General features: G+C 39.8%; 1 protein-coding gene across 3 annotated transcripts in view; it reads left to right on the plus strand.

Annotated features, from left to right (window-relative positions):
- The window catches only part of MIPEP (mitochondrial intermediate peptidase), a 54,786-nt gene that overhangs the window by 25,318 nt on the left and 5,306 nt on the right, over positions 1-24,162 (plus strand). For 2 of the 3 annotated variants that reach the window (XM_035115151.2, XM_035115153.2), the window contains exons 15-18: positions 4,047-4,121; positions 9,184-9,303; positions 18,314-18,435; positions 20,762-20,835. In XM_035115151.2, the coding sequence (XP_034971042.2) occupies positions 4,047-4,121; positions 9,184-9,303; positions 18,314-18,435; positions 20,762-20,835 (391 nt within the window). The other variant, XM_035115152.2, reaches the window with a different exon arrangement.

The raw sequence follows: 24,162 nt of genomic DNA on the forward strand, positions 1-24,162 counted from the left end.
GATATGTTGTCACGGGTTGGCATTTTAAAAGAATTATAAAAGATTGCTGAGGCAGGAGTACCCTTTGCAGAAACCATGTGGATTAATTCTCAGCAAGGGTTTAATAATGCTAGCTTTAATAATCCATTTACATGAGGCAGAAGAATGGCTACCCTGGGCTAGCCTATGTGGTGCACTCCAGATGTTGCTGGACTGCAACTCCCATTGGCCTCAGCCAGCATGGTCAGTGGTCAGGGATAATGGAAGTTGTAGTTCAGCAACACCAAGAGTGCACCACATTGGCTACCTCTGGGCTAGCAGACCATAGGTTCCAGATACTATCTTTAAAATAAAAAAGTGTCCAATTGGTTGCCCTCCAATCATTTGGCAAGATGGCTAATTTTAATAAGTTGCATTTTTAAAAACCATTTCAATGATTTAAAGACAGTTAGGTGAAATTTATCTGGCCCCAGGGACATATTAATTTGTAATTTGTCAGCGATGAATTTGACTCTTACCTTTGTATATTCTGGTCATGCCAAAAGCAGAGGTTTCCGCGCGCACACACACACACCCCTCTCCATCCATGCAAGGAAAAGTTTGAAGTCTACAAGGGTGTAGAGCAAGCCTAGTGAGGGCTGAGACCTAAGAAAGAGGTATGCCTCAGGTAGAGTCTTGAGGGCTGGATGAAGAAGCCTAGAGAGCCACATTTGAGCCTGGGCCTGGGATTCCCCACTCCTGCTGCAGAGGGGAAATATGTGTAGTGCTGCCTTGTTCTGTTACCTGCAGTGGTGCTTTAACTGCATCAGGAGGGATGCTTTCACCCCTCTACTATCCCAGAGAGGTGCATGGTTAGTTGTGTTTCTCATTCCCTGACAACAAAGGGCTTCCTGCTCTGTGCTTCACTGAACTGCAAACCTGGATTTCCATTTCAGCGAGGATTTGTGGGATTGTGGTTTACCAAAATACCAATTAGCAGGGTTCTGCTATTTTGTTCTGTTTAAAACAGGATACCACTTGACAGCTCTGAGGCTCAGTTTCTGTTTGATGTGATTTGAAACAGCCAAAGTATAAAACTGCAAAAAAGTAAAGTTATACTAGAAGAGCCAATTTGGCTGTAACTGTGTTAAAAATTAGAGCCCTATAAAATAAAACCATTCCCTCCTGCCAAGTTTTTAAATGTTTATATTTTGTACCGTAGACTTCTTTTTTAAAAAAACAACAACAACAACCCAAAAACTATGAGTATACTGAATGTGTAAATGGGGGACTCTTTCTCAGGTGTTTAGTGACCGTTGTGGGTCGTGACTGGGAAGAAGGAAGTTTTGTTCAGGAATGGGGAACCTGTATCCTTATAGAGCTCATTGTATTACAACTCCCAGCATCCTTGTCCAGTAGCCTGGGACTGATGCAAGTTGTAGTCCACCAACATCCAGGTGGGGTCACAGGTTCATCATCCCTGCTTTAGAACATAAAAAGAGCCTTGCCGAATCAGACTATAGACTCAACAAGCTAACACTTGGTTTCCAGCAAATTTATTCATTTAATTAAAAGATTCCTTTTGTAAGCTTTTCTTAGAAAGTGCGGCACACGAAGGGTGGGATTCAGCATTGCACCATTGGGAACATTCAGTCTGTGCAAGCATTTCCGTTTGCCCTCAGCTCCCCTCATGTTCTGGGGGTTCTCCCACCCCCCACCCCCCCTTGAGCCAATTTCAGGGGGAGAGGGGGAAACCCTGTTGTGCACGTGGAAGTCCTTGCTCAGGACTTCCGCTGATGAGGCTTCTTAGATGAATCCCACCCACAGTTTTTCTCCAATAGAGGGAAGTAGAAGAAATGGCCCGGGAGGCAGGCAATGGCAGCAGTCCCCACTTGGCCTTAGGCCTTCTGAAGTGGCTGCCTCACTCTGCCTAAAGGTGGGCTTTCTGGACTATCACTTGCCACTCTCACATTAAATTTTCCAGAATAGGCAGAACCACTCATCCACAGCTTCTGCTCATCCTGTGTTATACAGATGTGGTCTAGGGGGAATGCTAGGATGAGCTGATGCAGTGTTCTTTGAGCCTCTTATCTCTCTCTCTCTCCCCCCCCACACCTTTAAGCATTAGATGCCACCTGGGATACAGCTTTAGAGCTCAGAGAAGTAAAAATGGATTAACTGGCATAGTAGCAATTACCAGCTTCAGGGAGTTAAGTTATATTTTCAGTTTAACATTTCTTTCATAATTAAGAAGAGGAAAGCCTTGGGTCCACCTGTCTTCCTTTTATCTGAGTTGGTGCTGATTAGGCCTGTGTGTGGTCTAACATGTACATCTCTGTTATATGTTTATGTTTGTATTCTTTACAGGTTTTTTTGGGTGGGAGGGAGTGGGGAAAGGGATCTGGTTTTTTTCCCTAGTTTAGAAATCATTCTAATCAAGGGGTCCACGTCTGGGGGCTGAGTCCCAGAATAGCAGTTGTACTACAGTGTGGAATAATTGCCTGTTGTTTAAATGGTTCAATTTAAATTACAGCTTTGCACACTGGATATTCTTAAGTTTTCAAAACTATACTGCTATTTTCTGGATGGGAAAATTATAGATCTTGTGTGGTTAACTACTAAGTGAAGCATTTCAGTCTAGGAGCATTTCTTGCCCATTTTCACTTCCATCTAATTTGCTGATAATGTTTTTATTGGTTCTCAATAACTTTGATGCAGCTGCTTTTGTTCTACTAACATGAGCAGTTTTTCTAGATGTCATAATCGGTACAGAACCTGAACATTTTGCTACTTTGTAAGCTTTGATAGAACAATTCTTAAACACTTCAACTGTAAAGCTTCAGGCATGATTGAAGAGCTCTTTGTAAATGCCAGACATCTGTATTCCATTTTTGAAGCTACAGAGGCTCTTTAACAATTTGAAGGCTTTGGTCACACTGACACTCAGGGCACAAGTATAAATTAGTAAGAAGCATTCTATGTTCAGTCTTCGCACTTCGCTCTATATTGTGTAGAAAAACTTAATTTGTTCCTTCATGTTGTTAGGGCCAAGTAAACACATATTAGGATTACCCCAGGAGATAGGCTGTATTATAGAGGAGAGGGGGAAACTGGGCAGTGTTGTTAGTAGCATATAGTTTTGTCTTCAGACTTCTAATTTATTTTATTCTCGCTCCATTTTTTTATATGAGAAGCTATATCAAATGAAGCATCTTTCTTCTTCCCTTTCTCCTCATAGCTAGCAATAGATACTTTCTCCTGTCATAAAACGGAGTGTTTGTTTGCCTGGAATAGTTTACCTGTATGTGTCTCTTGACATGGTATGGATTTGTAACGAGAAGAGAACTAGAGTGATACATCCACATGTTGGGTTGTGTCTTATTGTTTGCCCAAGTAAGGAACATGTGATGTGATTGATTTCCTGTAGCTTCTCTTTCAGTTCTGCCCATGCCTTTGCCCAAAGCAGACAGGGATTCTCTTTTTTTCCCATCTGGCTTTGATCTCAAGTTTCCCCTTTGGGTTTTTCCTTTCCTTTCCTTTTGTGTTTTTTCTACCTCTTCATCCCCCCAAAAATCTGGAGCAGAGATTCCATTTCTTCTTACCTGCCTTTTCTGCTTATATATATGGGATTCTTTTATCCGTTCATCATCTCTTCCAAAGTGACCGCTAAACTTGCAATGCAAACAGCACACATTACATTCACAAAAGGAAAACCTTAATTTTTCTTCTCCTCTGTCTCTTCCTCTGGAAGAAGATATTTTGTGTGACAGGTTGATCCAACTATTGCTACTTCTTTTCCAGGTCCTAAGCAAGCACCTGGCTATGTTTTTACTTGCACAACCATTTGCCTTCTCCAAACTAGGAGGTAGCAAGGAAAGCCAAGCCAAGTGTCCTTTCATTATACAATCAAGATGTGAAATAGGTGGTAGAAGCAACAGAGAGCCCCAAGCCATGTTCTTTTCCAGCATACAATTAAATACACATTTTACTTGCATGTGACTGTTATTTTGTCTGTTCATTGAGTCTGTTTAAAAATTGTTTAAAAGATTTCCAACTCCCCTCCATCTTTATTATTATTATTTTTCAAGCCATTGCCCAAACATATGGTGTCAAGACTCTGCGAATCTAAGAAAGTTTGTGCTGCTGCCGACATGCAGCTTCAGGTATGTTGTTTGATTCTATGTGACTTTAACCTTACTATGAAGTTATGAAAGATCTTAAGATTAGCACCGCATCATTTTAAAGTTATGACTCAGTGATGCAGATTCTTTGCCACATTTGTACAACTGTTGAATACTTAAAATGAATTACTTTAAAACTTTATGGGATTTTAATGTTACCTACTTTTAAGTGTGGGACGAGGGTGGCGCTGTGGTGTAAACCACAGAGCCTAGGGCTTGCCGATCAGAAGGTCGGTGGTTTGAATCCCCATGACGGGGTGAGCTCCCATTGCTCGGTCCCAGCTTCTGCCCACCTAGCAGTTTGAAAGCACATCAAAGTGCAAGTAGATAAATAGGTACCACTCTGGCGGGAAGGTAAATGGCGTTTCCGTACACTGCTCTGGTTCACCAGAAGCAGCTCAGTCATGCTGGCCACACGACCCAGAAACTGTCTGCGGACAAACACCAGCTCCCTTGGTTTATAGAGCGAGATGAGCACTGCAACCCCAGAGTCGTCCGTGACTGGACCTAATGGTTAGGGGTACCTTTACCTTTACCTTACTTTTAAGTGTAGAATGAGTTGCAGTTTGAAAGTTATACATATCCAAATAAACTTTTCTAAAAGTTAAAACTTGACAGTCAAAAGTCAATCTAAGTTTTTTAAAGTCTGCGATGCTGTTAGAAAAAGTTCAGGGAACTCTGTAGGGAAAGAGATTTCTACATTGTGCAGCAACCAGTGAAAACTTACTTCTATAGAATGATGTGAATTTTAACTCTGGTTTCTTCTTGACTTCAATTAAAAAAGAAACAGCCAGCTTCAGAAGCACATCTTCCAAACACTAGCGTGAATTCTCTGCCTTAATGTGCCTCTGATGTTGACCATAGCTAGTGTTAAACTAGGTTTCCTTTTAATCAGGATCTGAAACTGCAGATTAAACTGGGGTTCAGATCCTAGTTTAAGGGCAAATTTAGTTAGTGTGAACTGGTTGAAGGTCAGTGCCAATATTTATCTGAACCATAGTTAAGGCAGAGTGGGAATGAAGAGAAGATGGGAGGGTAGCTGCCTCCCAATTTTCTTGGCCATGGGTAACAAAGAGCCAGCATTACATCTGCACTAGCCCCATGATGTGCCTTTGATCTCTAAATTTGGTGCAAAGATAGAATGGTTGTTCCTACTTCCTTACGATAGATTCTAGTGGGTTCCTGAATCTAAATGTCTTGCTTGTGACCTCTGGATTGGAGGATGAGGCCAAATAATGTAGGGCCTTATCAAAGCCAAATTGTGTTTTGCTTTGTTTTTTGTTTCTTCTTTCTTTCTTGGTGTGTGTGTGTGTGTGGGGGAGAGAGAGAGAGAGAGAGAGAGAGAGAGAGAGAAAGAGAGAGAGAGAGAGAGAGGGAGAGAGAGAGAGGGAGAGAGAGACCTTCTAACTTCAGTGGGACATCTCCAAATTAAGTGTGCATGGTGTTGCAGCTTTATTTGGTGGCTCCATTAAATAAAAGGCACTGGAAACTGTCAGGCTAAAATATAAACATGCAGAACAAGAGCATGCAAGCAGAGTTTTCATTCTGGCAATGGACTTCAACAGTTTGCAAGTTGCCTTGTGCCTTTCCAAAAACTAATCATTCTAACAGAAGCAACATAATCCTTTAGAAATGTTTACATGCTTATTTCTAAAGACTCTGATAAAGGCATAAGCCGGAACAAATCTATAGCAAATAAATGCATTTTGGAAAAAATCAAAAGCTAATCTAGTGTGTAAATTTATTTATTTATTTATGAACCCAAATCTAATTTACCCAAAGAGGAAATGCATTTGAACATTCTAAACGAGGACTGATTCTATTTTAGGGAATTTATGCACATAACATATTGGCTTAATCATTAAAAAAAATCTTCCCCAAGGAAGTTCATCTCTAAGAAAATACTGAATAAAGCTTTCAGTTGTGTTTATTTTAATGAAAATGCGTTTGGTTTGTTTATGGCTCTCAAATTATTAAAAGAGCTCTTTTTAGGGAGATTAATCAGTGAATGAAATAATTACAACTTCTAGCTTATTGGGTAAGAAAATCACCTAGTATCTCCCTTTTCATTTATTTCCCTTAACATGAGATACAGTGCTTGAAGGATATATATGAATGAATGAACGAAACAAGTGGAGAGCAAGTACATAGAATGCTTTTCTTGTGCCCTTGCTGTATGTTAACTGAACTGAGATAAGGTCCCAGTGATGGAGAAAACTGTCCTGACTTTTCTCAGGTTTGCTGCTTAAAAAAATATACCATCCTGGAACATGCTGAGCCCTCCTGTCATGACATCAAGAGCTGTAATAGTAGTCACTTTTTTCTCCCTTGGCATTCATAGCAATTTATCCAACACCAAGCTTGCTTTGGAAATTGCAGGGTGACTAAGAGTTAGGCATAGGTCACCCACCTCATCCCACAAAGAACAAGGACAGTCTGAAACATAATTGTGGTTAAATGTCTGTCTCCTCCAAGCCTCTACAGGATATCAAGGCTTAGATAATTATAACTTTAAATTCTTAGCTCTTTCCCCTTCAGTTCTCTCCAAACCCACAGTTTGACTGGGAATATTTGGAATTCCAAATCTAGGGTAGAGGCTTTTAGTTCTTCTTTCACATATCACAAGCGTCTTTTCTGAACTGTACTGTTTCACATGGGTAGTTGCATTTAAACCCTCATTGCACACAGTCCAGCTCTCTCCCTCATGGGTTATATTTTTAGGTGCAAGGATCTTTAAACAAAAAACAAACAAAAAAACAAAAAACAGATGAGGTGGTCCAAAATAGAATAACCCTCCTGCAATCTGAAGTAATTTAATTTTTGCTCCACCAAAAAGCAGAATAAGGGAGCCTCCAGGCAAAATTACTGGCATATCTATAAATGTTGAAGAGCTTCAAAGTAATTTTTTACAGGCCTCTCAGAAGATGAGAGATAAGTGGGTGGCAAAGTCATGTTATAATGTTCTGTGCCAAGTTCCACAGGACTGATAAATCGGTGGTTCTTTGTGCCAAGAAATAACTTGGTGCAATTCAGTCAGTATTAAGCACTTTTCAGCCATGTTGCCTTAATTGGGAAAGAGAAGCACGTGAGACCTAAAAGTCAGTAACTCTGGTGAAGCAATCCTCTCATTTCATTTTAGATACACTATCTTACAAAATGTTACTTTTTATCCAAATTTCTAGTGCTAGCTCTTTGGTGGGATGAGAGATTGTGGCAGTACTGGGAGGACACCAGAACCCTGGCTTTATGTTCTAAGACAGTGTTTCTCAACCAGTGTGCCTCCAGATGTTTTGGGACTACAACTCCCATCATCCCTAGCTAGCAAGACCAGTGGTCAGGAATGATGGGAGTTGTAGTCCCAAAACATCTGGAGGCACACTGGTTGAGAAACACTGTTCTAAGACTACGTACAGTAGTTTGAAAAGGACCTGGAAAGGAATTCTCCCCAACACTATAGTTTTCCATGGGAATTTATGTGGTGCAATACTGGGGTTTGGTTCTTCTTGAAGATGTTGTTCTCATGTCTTGGAATCCACATCTTGCCACTCCCACAAAGACTGCAGTGGGGACAATGACTGCCACCCTGTCAAAAAAAGAAGACAGTATATTTTTCATGTACAGCAACCATTCATGTCTCAAATTAATTATAATTTGATTCTTTATAACTTTGCTCTAGGCTTTGATTGATAAGACCAGTTATTAAGATGCAAAAGCAAAAAATGGAGTAACACCCCCCCCCGGGGTTTCTGCAATGTTTCTTTATAAATAGCACATCAATGATGGCCTCAATCAAAATTTGGCTAGAAACCAACCATGTGTCCCAGCCTGCCTTCAATATATTTGCTGCTGTTCAAATAACACTGCAAAAATATGCTGGTGGATCCAGCATAGTGCTTGATTTCTTCTCTAATTTCCTGTCTCCCTGACTTGTTCCTATTAACCCCAGGTATTTAGCTAGAAATTAGTACTGACGCAAGAAGTGGAAGCCTTAGATTTGCTCAGGCTTAGCTTATAACAGCTATGCAGAAATAAAGATCCTGAGGGCTGTGTGGAGGGTGCTGTTGTAATACAAGAGTCAATAAGACACATGCACATACCTACCTGATGTGACAGTATGGTATCTTTTAAGGATCAGGCTGAAGTCCTATGGATGTATGGCAGCTTCCTTTTGAAAAACCAGGATTTTTGTGCATACCCAAGACTTGAGAATGGGAACATCATAGGAAGGTGTATTGGGCAGAATCAGATCACCATCTAGCTCAGTATTATCTATGCTGATTGGCAGTAGCTGTCCAGGTTTACAGACAGAGGTCTTTTGGAGATGCCTGGGACTGTAGCTAGAGTCTTCTCCATACAACCCATATGCTCTTTTACTGAACCCAGTATTGAACATATGAACAGAATTATGTTTTTATTTGTGGGGGCAGGGGACACAGGTGGTGCTGTGGTCTAAACCACTGAGCCTCTTGGGCTTGCTGATCGGAAGGTCGGTGGTTTGAATCCCCACGGCGGGGTGAGCTCCCGTTGCTCTGCCCCAGCTCCTGCCCACCTAGCAGTTCAAAAGCACGCCAGTGCAAGTAGATAAATAGGTACCGCTGTGGCGGGAAGGTAAACAGCATTTTCTGCGCTCTGGCACTCATCATGGTCCTCCGTGGGCCAGTAGCAGTTTAGCTATGCTGGTCACATGACCCGGAAAACTGTCTGTAGGCAAACGCTGGCTCCCTCGGCCTGAAAGTGAAATGAGCACCGCAACCCCATAGTCGGTGTTCGCCCTTGACTGGACTTAACCATCCAGGGGTCCTTTACCTTTTACCTATATATTTGGAAGCCGCCCAGATGGCTGGGGCACCCCGGGCGGGTGGGCAAGGTACAAATAGTAATAAAATTAGTATTATTATTCTGAACGTTATTCTATATTACTCTCATGAAGAAAAGCAAGGGAATGCATGTATTTTAATCTCTTTTATTCTGCTGCATGTCTGAATTTGTTAACCACATGATAGCAAGAGTGAGCCATAGCTCAGTATATATATTATCTGTCTAGATCTTTTATGCTGTCTTGGACCAAATATACCATGGGAAACATCCTCTAGAGAAGTCAACCACAGAGATTTTGAAGGAAACTCAAGAGAAATTCTATGGATTGCCATACGTTCCTAATACCGTGAGTACCATATTTCATGCAGATTGATATTTTAAAAGAAAATGAAGGTTAATGGACTTAGTTATGGTCATTAATTTCTGAGTAAAAATTAGTTGACTACCACCCAAATAGTTCTATGTTATCATTTTAAAAATTTTTATATGTGGAACTGTTTTATATCTGTTATTATATTGTAAATTGCTTTGGGATGACTCATGGGAAGCAATTTGCAAGTGAAATAAATGCTACTAGTAATAATACAGCTTGAGGTGAGGAGTCTAACATTCAAAATAGGAGGGGAAAGTAAAAACGTCCTTGGATAAGACCAGTGACTTGGATGCACCTAAAGTACGGTAGCTCTGTGGATCCCAGGCATAGTTTAGGTTTACTGCAAAGCATAGAAAAAAATCTTGAGACTACTTCAAAATGTTTGGCTATTACTTCTTGTTGAATTTCCTAAAGGGTATAATGTAATCATTAGCCTGTGTGCATTTTACACAAGTGAGGCTACAAACAGTTTAAATATGCATTGAAGAACTTCTGAGTGTTTTTTTAATGTTGTACAGAAAGCAGAAGTGCGTCGTTTTTAAGTAAAATATATGTTGTGGTCAATGTGGCTCTTTCATTCAATTTGCAAACCCAGAAAATTCAAAAATTCAGATTTTAGAGACGCTTGTGAAAACATCCTTTAGTTTGGGAATGCTTGTAACTTGCTGCTTCAGCCAAAGTGGAAAACCCGTTTGTTTATACAAATTGTATACCCTTGGATTAACTTTCAACTGGGTCATCTTAAAGTACACTGTAAAACCAGGTTTTACGAGACTGCGTGTAGGAAGAGGAAAATTAAATGAATGTGTAACAAACCCTTTGTGGATTTTTCTGTAAATAGTCTCTGGTTATTGTTTTATAAAGGTGGTTTCATAAACTCAGCATTCATTTCAAAACCATAACAAAGTTAGTACTTTGAAAACCAGCACATGAATCTTGGATTGCTTTTTTTTTTTTAAGAAGAAGCCCTTTCGTTTCTTCATTTGAACAGAAAAGCTACAGATAATGATCACAAGAAAACTGAATCCCAATGGGGCAAGTTAGTTGTGACTAACTGGAGCTATTAATTTAGTAGAGCTTAAGCCAACAATCTTCCTTTAAAGTGAGGCCAACAGTTTTTAGGAAACATTTCCTCCCAGAGTTCACAGTTCTTGAAGCAGAATGTTTGGAAGTTGTTGAATTATTTGTAAACCACTTGAAGTTTTTAAGGAAAAACTGACCTCATGAAATTCAGCCCTTTATGACTGTAACATTAGTGCTTTTTAGTAATAGGGTTGTGCCAGAAGTGATTTAGTGATGCTGGCCACATGACCCTGAAAGCTGGCTGTGGACAAACGCCGGCTCCCTCGGCCTGAAAAGCGAGATGAGCGCCACACCCCATAGTCGCCTTTGACTGGACTTAACTGTCCAGGGGTCCTTTACCTTTACAGTACTTTGCCTTTTGGTAATAACGTAGCATTTTGCTTACATATTGAGGGGTTGCTGGTTTTCCCCTTCAGACTGCATCCCCCTACCCTCAAGAGTCGCTCAGGGTGGCTGGAATTTCCTGGGATCCTATGTAGTGTGGAACAAAGTTTGCAGTGGAAAAAATTGGGGTCCCCCTCCCCTACCTTCTGTGTGACTGAATGGCCTTTCCCCATAATGTATGGGGAGTTTGGATACAAGTCATATGTGGTGTAGTGTGGTGTAGTGGTTAAGAGCAGTAGACTTGTAATCTGGGGAACCGGGTTCGCGTCTCCGCTCTTCCACATGCAGCTGCTGGGTGACCTTGGGCTAGTCATACTTCTCTGAAGTCTCTCAGCCCCACCCACCTCACAGGGTGTCTGTTGTGGGGGAGGAAGGGAAAGGAGAATGTTAGCCGCTTTGAGTCTCCTTCGGGTAGTGATAAAGCGGGATATCAAATCCAAACTACTACTACTACTCTTCTTCTTCTTCTTCTTCTTCTTCTTCTTCTTCTTCTTCTTCTTCTTCTTCTTCTTCTTCTTCTTCTTCTTCTTCTTCTATTCTATACAATTTGGGAGCTTTCTTCTGAAGCCTGCAGACCTCATTGGTGTGCATGTAGCAGGGATGTGATTAGATTTTGCCAGAGCCTGGCTTGGAAATGAATTTCTAGGATACTTAAAAGCGTGCCTTAAAGGAGACATTAACTTTTAGGAATCCCTGGATTCCTAGCACCCTTTGCTAACTTGGATCAATATCTGGGTCACAGAAGAGTTCCTAGTCTCTCCATGCTAGCTACCAAAGTGACCTCTCCTCTCCTTCCTTTACTTACTTATAGCCACAGCAACTGCAAAAGGGCTTGGGAAGGAAGGGAGGGCCCTCCGTATTGTCCCAATATGCCACTCATCCCAGGCACTATGGCCATGTGATATGCCTTGGGAAGACTCCAGTTCCCAAGAGCCACTGCTCCTTCAGCCCTGACATGCAATAATCCATTAAAAAGCTATAATTAATAATTCAAGGACCATATGGTATCTTTCCAGAAACACCTAAGTGGTTAATTGAATGTGAAATTCCTTCCCTCTTCTCCAATATAAACTACTACACAAATATTTATATCCCTTGTCTTGCTGGGTTTATTTATGAGTTGGTAATAAAAACACAGAAATGTTATAAATTGAAACTTTAATCTCTCGTTTGAGTCACTTTTCAAAATCTCAGGGTGCTTTTTTTGTTTTGTTTTTTACTTTCCTATTCCTGACTTTAGAATATCTCCTTCCTGTATTATTTTAAGCTGCAACTGTACACACTTACCTTTGTGTGCACAGTTCACATCTGTTCACATCATAGAACAGAGTTGGACTTACTTCTGGACTTAAATTATTTATGCAATTATTCATTGCATTTATATCTCACCTTTTCACTAAGGAGTTCAAGGTGGCATTCTTGGTCCATCCGTCCCCATTCAATCCCCACATCAATCCTGTGGGGTAAGTTAGGCTGAGAGGCAGTGACTGGCCCAAGGTCACCCCGTGAGCTTCATGGCTGAGGGGGGGGATTTGAACCCTAGTGCCCCCAGGTCATAGTCCAACACTCTATAACTGTTACTCTACACTGGCTATGCATGGGTTTGCACTGTTAAAAGGCAATTTTTCAAGTTAGCAGAAAATGGAAAATAATGCTTGGGGCCATGCTTCTGCTGATAACCCATTCTGCCCAGAAGACTTAAATGGAGGCTTAAATCCACTGTCTATGACTAAGAGGACATAAAAATGTTAGGAGGGCCTTGCTGGAACAGAACAAAGGCCCGTCTAGTCCAGCATCCTCTCACCTGCAATGGCCAACCCCATGCTTTTGTGAACCAGGACATGAAGGCAGCAGCCCTCTCCTGCTCTTGCTGTCCAGCAGCTAGTTTTTAGAGACACACTGCCTCTCAATCTGGAGACACCATATGGCCACCATGGCTAGAAACAATCCCAGTGAGTAGATTGCTTTCCCTATAGGCAAACAGGGCATTTACTGAAGAGGCAGAATTCCCATTTTTAAGATATTCTGTGCTTATCACCATCTTTGGGTTATAAAATAGCTAAGGGAAAGTACCTCATTAAACATGTAAGCTTCTTTGAGTTACCTAGAAGACTCTCAGGGAGAATGAGCAAGCTAATCACAAAATCTTTACCATTTCATAAACATACAGAACAGGATGACCCACAGGGGATTATAAAATGTTGCAATAACTTAATAATACTGTATGCCCATGCACTCACACAAGGAGAGCGATAGCATCAGAGGCAACCTCGTCCCCCCGATCAGAGACCAGGAAGCAGTTTTGTTGTTGTCTCGTCTAATGGAATGTTGTACAGGGTGGGATTCTAGGAGACTCAAGGACATTTTCACTCCTTTAGGTAACTCGGGATAGGTTTTGCTTCACTTTCTACCAGATTGCCATCTTTTGGCTTGGGAAAGCGGTCCTTGCCAGCAACCGTGGCTTTTATCATTTATTTACTTGTAACTTAACTTGCTTTTACAGCATTTGCCTTCTTAGTTCACTTGCCTAAGGCATGTATCTCTGGTCTGATTCATCTTGTTCATTCCTGCTTTCTGAAGCATAGCATTCATGAATTTCCTTGAGTTTGAAGCATTCATCTCAAGTTATGCTAGAATGCCTTTTCCGTACATCACATACAGGGCCAGGTTACCTTTAATGAAATGCAATTCTCTTTACAGCCCAAGACATAGTGAAGCAGACCATCCCTTTGCAGGCGCTGCATTGCAAAACATAGGAAGGTATTGAACTATGTTTTATTCAGAAGAGACCCATGGATATTAATGAATGTGGCTAATGTCCATTAACTTCAAAAGGTCTACTCTGAGTAAAACTTGATTGAATATCACCCACAGTATTCTACAAGTTTCACAATACCATTATGTTACTGGCACATCTGCTGGTATGCCTGTCCTTACATTTGCTTTCATGTTACCTGTTCCTTAATGAAAACAGTAAAGTAGCCCCAAAACGTTTTCATGCATCAAAACATTTTGACATACAATTAATTATCCTGAAGGAGGCTGTACACCCAGTTTCAAAGCCTTTCTCTTTAAACCATACTTCATGTGGTACAGTACTTTTTTCTAATTACCCAGGACACCCTTTAAGGATATTGTCGAAGTTTTCATTATGAATGAAGATCAATAGGGAGATGTCATGTTAGGAGAAATTATAGCTTCTGATTTACAGTCTTGTTACTTTTGATTTGCCTGCCAGCTTAAATAGTTAAGCCCCATTCCGTACATATTAATAAACATTCTACTGATGTGAATAAAGATTTGCTTCCATATAAAAGCATTCTGGCTCACCTGAAATTAGCATATTTTTCATTCTGGACTAATTATCTTTAACTTGAAGGGTAGAAAACTCTTTCACAAGCATGTTTGGCTAAAAAAAGTTTATTTTTAAATAATTGGCTTTAGAGTTCTAAAATCACAGCAGGCAACTCTCTCCTTCCCTAAATTCTCAAGCCAATTGAGTGAGAGCAGTGCTTCCTGAATAAGCATATACTTGAAGGAATCAGAAAATTACCAAACATCATTTTCTGACAGTTGAAAAGATTCATGCAAAGCAATTAGTACTTTCAGCACACAGCCCTAAGTAGGTCTGTATTAAGTTCTTCAGCTATCTTCAGCTAAAGTTTCCCTTTAAAATCTCTCTGCTTTTGCAAATGTTAGGTCATAATTTGATGTAGTGATCTCCAACATTTTGCTCCATAATTCCATCAAGATTTGACTAACTCAGACTGCTTACAGCTTTAAAGTTTAACTGACCCCTTTAGATAGCATATGGCTGCAGTTTGAATCAAAGCTTTTTGTGTGTGTGCTAAATTGAACGTAGGGTATTGTATTAATGCACTTATAATTATGTTTTATAGTCCTAGAATATAACAAATGTGTGTTTTATTTAAGACTCTTGGCCACAAGAGAGCAGTTAGCTTTTCATCCTTTCTAATAAAAATCATGTATGGAGTTTTTGGAAAACGTTCAGACAAGATAATCATTGGTGGATTGATGGTATGTTGATGGGAAGCAGGCATCTTTAAGTATTAATTTTTGTAGCTCAGTCATGCACCTTTATTTCTGTCTGGTATACTATATGAAAAAACAGGAAGGAACATGACCTGCAAATGGCATGTTATCACAACCCCATGGCTATGCTATAGAGCACATCACGATTTAATAAACTCCTGGAATGTTTTCCTGCAGCTTTTTCAATACTTATTACATATTTAACGGAGCAGTTGATATAGTTGAAGACTTCATCAACTTGCTTGCAAGTTAGAAACATGACCTTCGGTAAGGTGTAGGTTTTACTTATTTGTGCATGTAGCTGCAGGCTGGGTGAGTTCCCAAGTGGAATTTGAAACATGAGGGTTATTTTTATAGTTGAAAAGATCACATTGTGCAGTGACAGAAATGTGGAATATAAGCCGCAATTGAAATGAGAGTTAAAGTATGAAATGGGAAGAATACCACTCTTTCGCACTTCCTCCTTCAGCTCTATAGACTTTTCAGTGCTAAGCTAGGTGGGAGCAAGTACAGTATGTGATTCAACAGCTTGCTCTTGGCTGCCTAATCATGGTGACATTAGCATCATACCCTGCGGCTGTGTAGTGAGGGAAGTGAATCCTGCAGCACAACCAATTAATCTGCAATACTCTAAATGAATGGTTATAATAAAAAAAGTACATGCATGAAAAAGTTCTGTGATGATAAAAAATGCCTTTAGGATGTTGTGACATGCAAGATCCCCATCCTGTCCGTGTCCATGTCTATATCTAGTTTCATACAATACAACAGTTTTGTGTGATATCACTGTGGTGCATCTGGAGACTCTGGCTGTTGACGGTGCGCCAAACTGACTCAACCTGCAACACATTCATATTTCACACTAGTGAAGCAGGTGTTGTCTCACATTAATCAAAGGATCAAGCCAAAAGCTCTTCCCTTGAAATCATTCTGAGGGCTTGGTTGCAATCAAGATTCCTCATGAGAATGCGTTTGTCTGGAATCAGTTGGACGAAGTCACAAATGCCAGGACTTCGGAAGTGATCCACTGCTAATGGAATGCAATAGATAGGTACTGTACTTTCTTCTTCTTCTTCTTCTTCTTCTTCTTCTTCTTCTTCTTCTTCTTCTTCTTCTTCTTCTTCTTCTTCTTCTTCTTCTTCTTCTTCTTCTTCTTCTTCTTCTTCTTCCTTCTCAACTGGAGTATGGAGCTGATCAGTTCCTGTCTTTCCAGTCAGTGCATATAGCAGCAAACCTGTGGTCCTATTGTTAGTCAAGAAAAAGGGGGCCAACACAGATGAGAAGGAGGTGGCACTCCTATCCCCTTTCAGTGCCTTTTAATAACAATTAAACTGCAGTCTCTCACATTAAGTGAGAAACACCACATTAGGGATGGGAAGGTGTTTCCCCATAAATCAATGCCAATTTATAAGAAGGGCCCAACTTCAAAAAATGTGTATCCAGAGTGATAACACAACTCAACCAATGTCCTATGTTAACAGCATGCATACACCTCCCTAAGACTCTTCTGCAATACTTGAATGTAGATATGCTGAGGCTCCTCGCAGGCAAGTCAGTATTGAAAGAAGAAGTTCCTGCACAGTATGTAGGTAGCTGAAAACCACAGCACCAGAAGATCAGAATAATCCTTTTTTAGAGGCTCAGAGAGAGAGAAATCTGAAATAGTAGGGAAAACATCTATATTCTTTCACACTTTGGTAAGAAGGTCTGTTTGGAAGTAGTTCAGATCCTGGGCATGTAAAGAATAGTTCTATTGAAACCTTTCAAGCTGAAACTTCAAATCCTCAGATGAAAGACCAACATGTTTTAATAATTCAGCCTATCTTCCCAATATGTTTTAAATGTGTTTTGTGTGGTGGATTATAGCTAAGGGAGTGGAGGGGTTTTTTTTTGTTGGGGGGGAGATGTTAAGTTCAAATGTTGTTGCCAAAATACTTCTTCATTGTATGTAGAATAATCGGACTTGAAGGTTAACTCCTTTTCAGATCTAGTTTAGAGGGAATTAGGGTATAGCTTGAAGTTTGGTAACTTAATTTAAAAGCTACAGGACCATTTTCATTACATGTTTTTCTTCTAGTGTAGCATATAACCTGCAAACAATTATAGGAATAATCTAGTCCCTTTGTGGCAGAGCATGAATTTTGCTTGGTAGGAAGAAAAGAGATGCGTTTTCCCATTAATTATTTGAGAGCGACTATTTGAGTTCTAGCTCGTTAGCGTGTACAATCCTGCGTATACTTACCTAGGAGTAAGCTTCACTGCATAGAATCAGACTTGCTTCCAGTTAAATCTACATAGGATTGTGCTTCACATCACCTAAAGAATAATGTATTAAATATATATTCTGTTTTAGAAAAATAAATTCTGAATGAATTGACTAGTATACTAACCCAGCTAGCTTCAAATAAGATTTAAAATAAAACCAAATAAGTGCATTAAAATGTATATATGAATTTGTTCTTTATAAATGCCAAGTAAGATTTATTATAAATCATTACTAAATGTGCTGAAAATCCTTTGAGAGACAATCTGGTTTTTGTTTTGTTTTGTTTTGTTTTGTTTCTGGTGGTCTTCTGCAGGCTTACCTTTCTGGCTTTTATAAAATGCAAACCCTAACAGTAATTCTAACCAGTCATCTCTGTAAATCGACTCCAGTCTGTTCTTCATTAAGTAATTCAAAGAGCTCCGGAGCCTGTGTGCAATTTTCGGGGTGCCAGTTTCATTGTTTCCACTTGGATTCAGTGGAAACTTGGGCAAGCCAATGAGCCTTTTTTTTTTGGACTCTGCAAAGTCACAACCCCCTTATCCACGAGAGATATTACTCATTTTAATAGCATAGCACTCATTGCTATTTAACAACAGTACTTAGAGGAAAAAATCAAAGCATGAATCATAAATCCCTGACAGTTTATGGACAAATAGCAGCAGAATTACAGATGATAGTAATCTGTTTTAAATATACAAACAAAGCAGTGAAAAATGGCATGTTGTGTGTTCATCTTGCCTACCTCTGAGTCTGTATTTTGACATGTGGGAAGATGTTCTGGAAAACAGGACATGTCTCTGCTGTGATTTTGTTTTTGGCAGACTGTTGCAGGCTTACCTTTTCCAGGTGCAACCTTATATGTACCTAGATGGAAAATAAAACATAGTGACACTTATAACATGTAAACTGTGGTTTTTCTTTAATCCCCCAAAAGAAACAAAGATGGTTATAATGAAATGCACCTGCAGTTCTCAAGCCAATTGTTCTTCAGTACCTTTTGCACTGTTTATAATGGTTCCTTAAGATTAGAAAAGCTGAGGTGTTGCCATTTTGTTTTTTAAAAAACCTCACACACAAACGACTTAAAGGGTGATTTTCACCCATGAGATATAACATTTTTTTTAAACTGATGCTTTAGTTTCAAACAAACTTTCTGAAGAATGACAGAGTTTATTCTTTTCCTCCCCTCGCATACAGGCTTGGCAACTCAGATTCAACCATCTTGTGGGCTATGGGGCCAAGTATTATTCCTACCTCATGTCCAGGGCTGTCGCATCCATGGTTTGGAAACAATGTTTCGTACAGGATCCCTTTGACAGGTACAAAAGAAAAGAAAGTGTGTTGCTGTGCAGTTTCCATCTTTGCCACGGTTCTTTTACCTGCGATAGATGTGGAGAGATGAGGAGTGGTTTGTTTTAAAGAATCGCAAATGCATTGGGTTCTCCAGCTTCCTGTCTGTGTTTATGAGTAGGTAAGGACTGCGGGAAGAGCAGACTGGAACCTCAGCCAGTGTATGCACACATTCAGGGCACAGCAGAGCAGGAGCATTTTCCGGATGACCAGGGAACCATACTTGCACTCTTGGTAGATGTCAGTTTAGACCTCTGGCACCAGATTTGCTTCCCCACCTTTTGTACCTCTCGTTCTGACGTTTGCGGATATGATGGGGTAGGGGATAAAATGGAATGGGGGAGCACCAGAGAATAAATATCCCTCCATTGTCCATGATTAAGAACCGCTAATGACAATAGAGTGCTATGGATTGCCGTCCGCTAGAGGGTTGGGTAGTTGCCATTGTTGAGTTGTGAAGTAAAACCATTTTCAGTACGCTTGATTGATAGCTTTCTGAACAGGCCTCCTGTGCTTTGCTTTGCTTTGCTTACACATTTTTTTACATTGTTTCATTCAATTACACATTTTTTCATTATTTATTCCACATTATACCACCTATCTATATCTATGTGTATTTATATATTTTCCTCATTCCTATCCTTGTGACTTCCGTCCACCCGAGCTTGGCTTCTTTTGTTTTTCATTACTTTTATATTGTGTTATACATATTGTTTACATATTCCCCAATGACCATCTTTCCATATTTTAACCTTAACTTTACAAACTTCTATCAATGCATATCAATATCTTTGTTTTGGAACAATGTTTTGCCATATATTCTTCTACACATTCCCATTCTTTCCTCAATTTCTGATTGGATTGAAATCTAATAGCTGCCGACATTTTGGCCAATTCTGTATACTCACAGAGTTTGTTTTGCCACTCCCTTATTGAGTGGCAAAACAATCAATATTTTTAGCAATCAATATTATGGCGGCAGCTGTAGCACATAAAAACACTTTTTTCTTGTCATTAGGTATGTCCATTGAGACTACATACCTAATAGGAACCTTTCTGGCTTTTTCCTCGAATGATGTTTTAAACATCTTTTTTAATTCTATGTGAATACTACTCCAGAATTTTTTTATTTCCCCGCATCCATACATGATGCATCGTTCCTTCTCAGGCCTGTGCTTTTCGTAGGTGGCTGCCATTGCAGCAGTACAGCCACAAAAGCAGCACCTGCTGAAAGGCTGCATGCCTCCATTACAGTCAGTTGTGAATATTGTAGGAAGTTTGTCCCGTGTGGAATTTGTCATTCTAACCCGTGGACCTTTAGGACTCTTAAGAAACAGGCTTGTTCAACTTCATTTAACAAAGACACATATTTTGCACAGCTAAACTTGCCACATCAGAACTCACCAGTGCACACATGTTGAGGAGCCATCCCCAAATGGATGGGAAATGCCTCAAATTAATGAAGGTTTGAGGCAGGTAGAAAATTCTGTAGGAAGTTGAGAAGCTTGGAGGAAGTCTGAAGAGCATGTTCAAGGGGCCTCTCTTCCTGCTAGGAGCAGCATGTTTTCCAAGCTCTGGAGGCAGACTGGGATTCTCTGACTTTACCCTTGACATAGCATGGAAACCTGCACCTGCTTGGATGCCTATCTGCTTACAGAAATGCAGTTCCCATGTGGTGATGCACATGCCAATCATCCATTCCTTCTTAATCCCATTAACTCAACCTGGATTTTTCTAGGGGATAAGTTGCTGTCATTTAAAGAACTTCCTGTCGGTGAGTGTTCAAAATCAAAACCACATGACTATTAATGTTGGAACTGGTCCAGGTCTTTTCTCTGCTGCCTATTTTAGTGTGAATGATACGATTGTGTACTGAAACGTGAAATTTCAGCCTCTGAATTTCTTACAGTTCTGTAAAGCAAAGATAACATAGACGTGTCACACTTTTCCGATTCAACACAATGAAAGCTTACTGTTTGGTGTATGTGTTGCGAATGGCAACACCAACAAAATGAATATATATATGAATGAAATGAATATGTATGTGTGTGTGTATATATATATATATATATATATATATATAGCTAGCTTTGGTTACAACTCCAATCTTTCAAGCTTAGCTTGCTCTAGTGTAACTTTATTTATAGTGTGCGTTTCTGAAATTGGACATGTGAGTTTGAAGCGACAGGCTTCATTAGATCTTTATCTGCAAGGAATCCGGAGACAGGTGTGACAGGAATCCGAGCTGGTTGTGATTGCAGGTGGCTGTAATAACAATACCATCTCTTCCTTCAGGGCAATGGGTGAACGTTACCGTAGAGAAATGCTAGCACATGGTGGAGGAAAAGAACCCATGCTCATGGTTCAAGGTAATATAAAATATTGTCACAGGCTGGTTTTCCCCCCAGTACACTTATTTGGGCAAAGACTACTGCTTGTACTTAAAAACAAAACAACAACAATAACCCTGCAAAGTAAACTTTTTACCACTGTGCCCTTTTCACTGCTCTTTTAGATAGCATTTGCAAAAGGGCACACACAATACAGCCATCCAGTTCTTAAAACTCTTCTTTGGTGAGGAATGAATGGAGCTATCTGCTTTTAGAGGAAGCTGAATACGGGAGCTGGCCCCTAACTGGTCCTCAATATTTTGATAAAGCTAATTAATACAGTTTTGAGTAATGTCATGTTAGACGTTGTGAATATTCACTTTAATGTGATATATTACTTTGCAGGTGTAATGGCTAATTGCAGCCTTAGCTGTAAGTTGCTATAACACCAACTTAATGAAACAAGCTAACGGAGCCAAAATCATTATGAAGTAATGAAAGGAACAGGACAGCAACATTTCGCCATGGTATTTACACTATTCCAATTGCTGGCGTTTGAAGGCTAGGAAAGGTGTGGTTAACCCTAGTATTGTAATATGGAAGGTGCAGGACTTCAAAGAAGGCGACTTCCATATTTGCCCCAGGCTTGGGAGGGACTGAGTCAAAATTACAGTCAGACCTATGCCTAAAATAAATTCACAGGTTTAAAAACAGCAGCTGCCTTTGTTAGATTTCTTGGAACTCAAGAGCCATGTATTCTGTATATATCACATACATTATAGTCCCTAAGGAACTATTGTTGTTACTGTAGACATTTGATCCTTGTGTTTTCAAACAGCAGGAATGTTGGCTTGGAGGGTGTGGATTTTTTTATGTGTCTGGTAAATCATGAATTTGTAACATTAACCTAAGTTTGAAAGACTGAAGAGAGTGTTTCGTAAATATGACTATAGTGCAGGCTGTTCATTGCTCTCAGTGTTTCTCTGTTGAGACAATGGAAGTGTTTGCCTTGGGTCATTTGAGGTTTAGGAAAGAGACCTCTTAGTGCAGAAAACAGAGCTGTAGCTGGTCAGAAGCTTAACTGGGATTGAGGAAGAAGAAACAGGGTTTTGGTTTTGATGCATTACTAGAACTAGCAATGCAGTCATACCTTGGACGTTGAACGTTCGACTTCCAAAAGGTTTGAAAACCAAATTGCAGCTTCTGCAAGCCGTGGAAGCCCCGTCAGATGTTTGGGTTCCAAAAGAACGTTCACAAACCAGAACGATCACTTCTGAGTTTGCGGCGTTCGGGAGCCAAAAAGTCCAAGTTCCAGGGCATTCAACAACCAAGGTATGACTGTATATACAAGCCCTTAAATAAATGTGAAAAATATTAACTAACTGTACAGGAAACTCCTGGTTTAGGCATATCTGAATGATGCTTTATTGCACACACGTACACAGTGCCGAACCCAGAAGTTGCCCCCAAATGTCATAAAGACTCAATGAAAAGGGGCGAGTGGTGCAGGCTTAAGTGCTCCACAAAAGTGGAGTTCCAGAATGTAACCCCTATGCAAAATGAGGATTGCCTGTAATTCCCCGAAGGGACTGTTAAAATTATGTTATGCTATCAGCAGTTTGATAACTGGAGGCTGCAATTAAGATAAGATGGAGAAAATGTTTGATTTAAGTACATCTGACAGGAGACTAATTTAGTTCAGTTTTAGGATTGTAAAATGATTATGTTGATAAATTTATCACTGACTTGAATAATATGGCATACTGTACAGTATATACTGGTACCTGCAATTAGCTGTTTAACCTGGAACTCAGTATGATTTTTAAAATTTTACTGTATATCAATAACATTCTTTTTTTTAAAAGAAACAACTTCCCTCATTCGTCCCACACATACTACAGGGCTCAAGACGTCCTCATTTTGGCTGTGTTTGTAAACTCTGTTACAGATTTTTACTTCTAGAGAGAAACAAGGAGTGATGAGCAGTGGTTTCAGGGGCAGGAGAGAAGTGGCATATTGTGAAAAAGTGGGGAAATGGCTGTGGGCAGAACTAGTATTTGGAAATTACAAAACTGTTTTATCAGTGTCAAATGGAAATTTATTGTCAAGACCACAAGTGTTACCAAAAGTGAAGGGGGTTCAAAGAGTCATCACTGCCCTATAGCTGATGCAGGCTGCCGGCTTCTGTAAAAATCTCACGAGTCCATTCCCCTCCCCATCTTTATTGCAGTTCATTTGAGTTTTAGAAATACAGGCTCCCTTAATATTCCTCCTCAGATAACTAAATGCCTGTATTAAAGCATGTCATATTTTTAATCATCTAGGTATTAACTTTTTTTATTCTACCAAAAGGCATTTGACGATGAAATTTGATCTGACTAAATTTTAAATCTCCTTTTTCTTTTTCTGCACTATTCATCAACTTTCTTTATGGGCATTCTTGTTGTTACTTGCAGTGTACATATTTTAGGCTTAATTAAAATCACGATGTGCTGAGATCCTAGCAAGGAACTTCAAATTGCCTCAAGATCTGGGCTCTTTCTTTCCCTGATTGGGTGTTTCTTTTTTGCGAACTGTTACTGTACATCAAAAAATACCTAATCAAACCAGTTGGCTCTTGTAGAAACTTATTAAAAGGCTCATGTGAAAGATTTCAGTTTCCCTAAATGCAGCAAGTATTGTTGTTGTTATTCCAATGGAAACCAAATAGATGGAGGCATGTTAGGAGTATAAAGTAATTGTACTAGGTACTCCTACAGTAAAAGGGTACAGCAAGGTCATATTTACATTGGCACTTCTGGCGGAGTGATTTACCTAAAAGAAGAGCCAAGTTTACACTGAGTGTTTTCTTTGTCCAGTGCAAAACAATATTGGAAAGTTCCTAATCTGACACTTAAAATGACATGAAAAAGACACATCCTTATGTTAAACTGTATATATTCAATTGTATATTTTTCCCCTATGGGAAAGAAAACATACACACACAAACTCATCCATGGCTGTTTAAAACCACAGCAGTAAGTACACATGTAGGTTACGCTTTCTGATATACAGTGGTGCCTCGCTAGACGAATTTAATTCGTTCCACGGGTCTTTTCTTATAACGAAAAATTCGTCTAGTGAATCCCATAGGAATGCATTGAATTTTTTCGAATTTTTTTTGCCCATAGGAACGCATTAATTGAATTTCAATGCATTCCTATGGGAAACCGTGATTCGCTAGATGAATTTTTCATAAAACGAATTCGTCTAGCGAGGCAACCTCTGCTCAAAAAATTCTTTCGTTAAGCAGAAATTTCGTTAAGCAGGCCATTCGTTAAGCGAGGCACCACTGTGGTACATCTGGTTGCAAATGGGATCCGTTCC

This window comes from Zootoca vivipara, chromosome 4 (genome assembly GCF_963506605.1).
Source record: "Zootoca vivipara chromosome 4, rZooViv1.1, whole genome shotgun sequence".
In the NCBI taxonomy this organism is placed as follows: domain Eukaryota; kingdom Metazoa; phylum Chordata; class Lepidosauria; order Squamata; family Lacertidae; genus Zootoca; species Zootoca vivipara.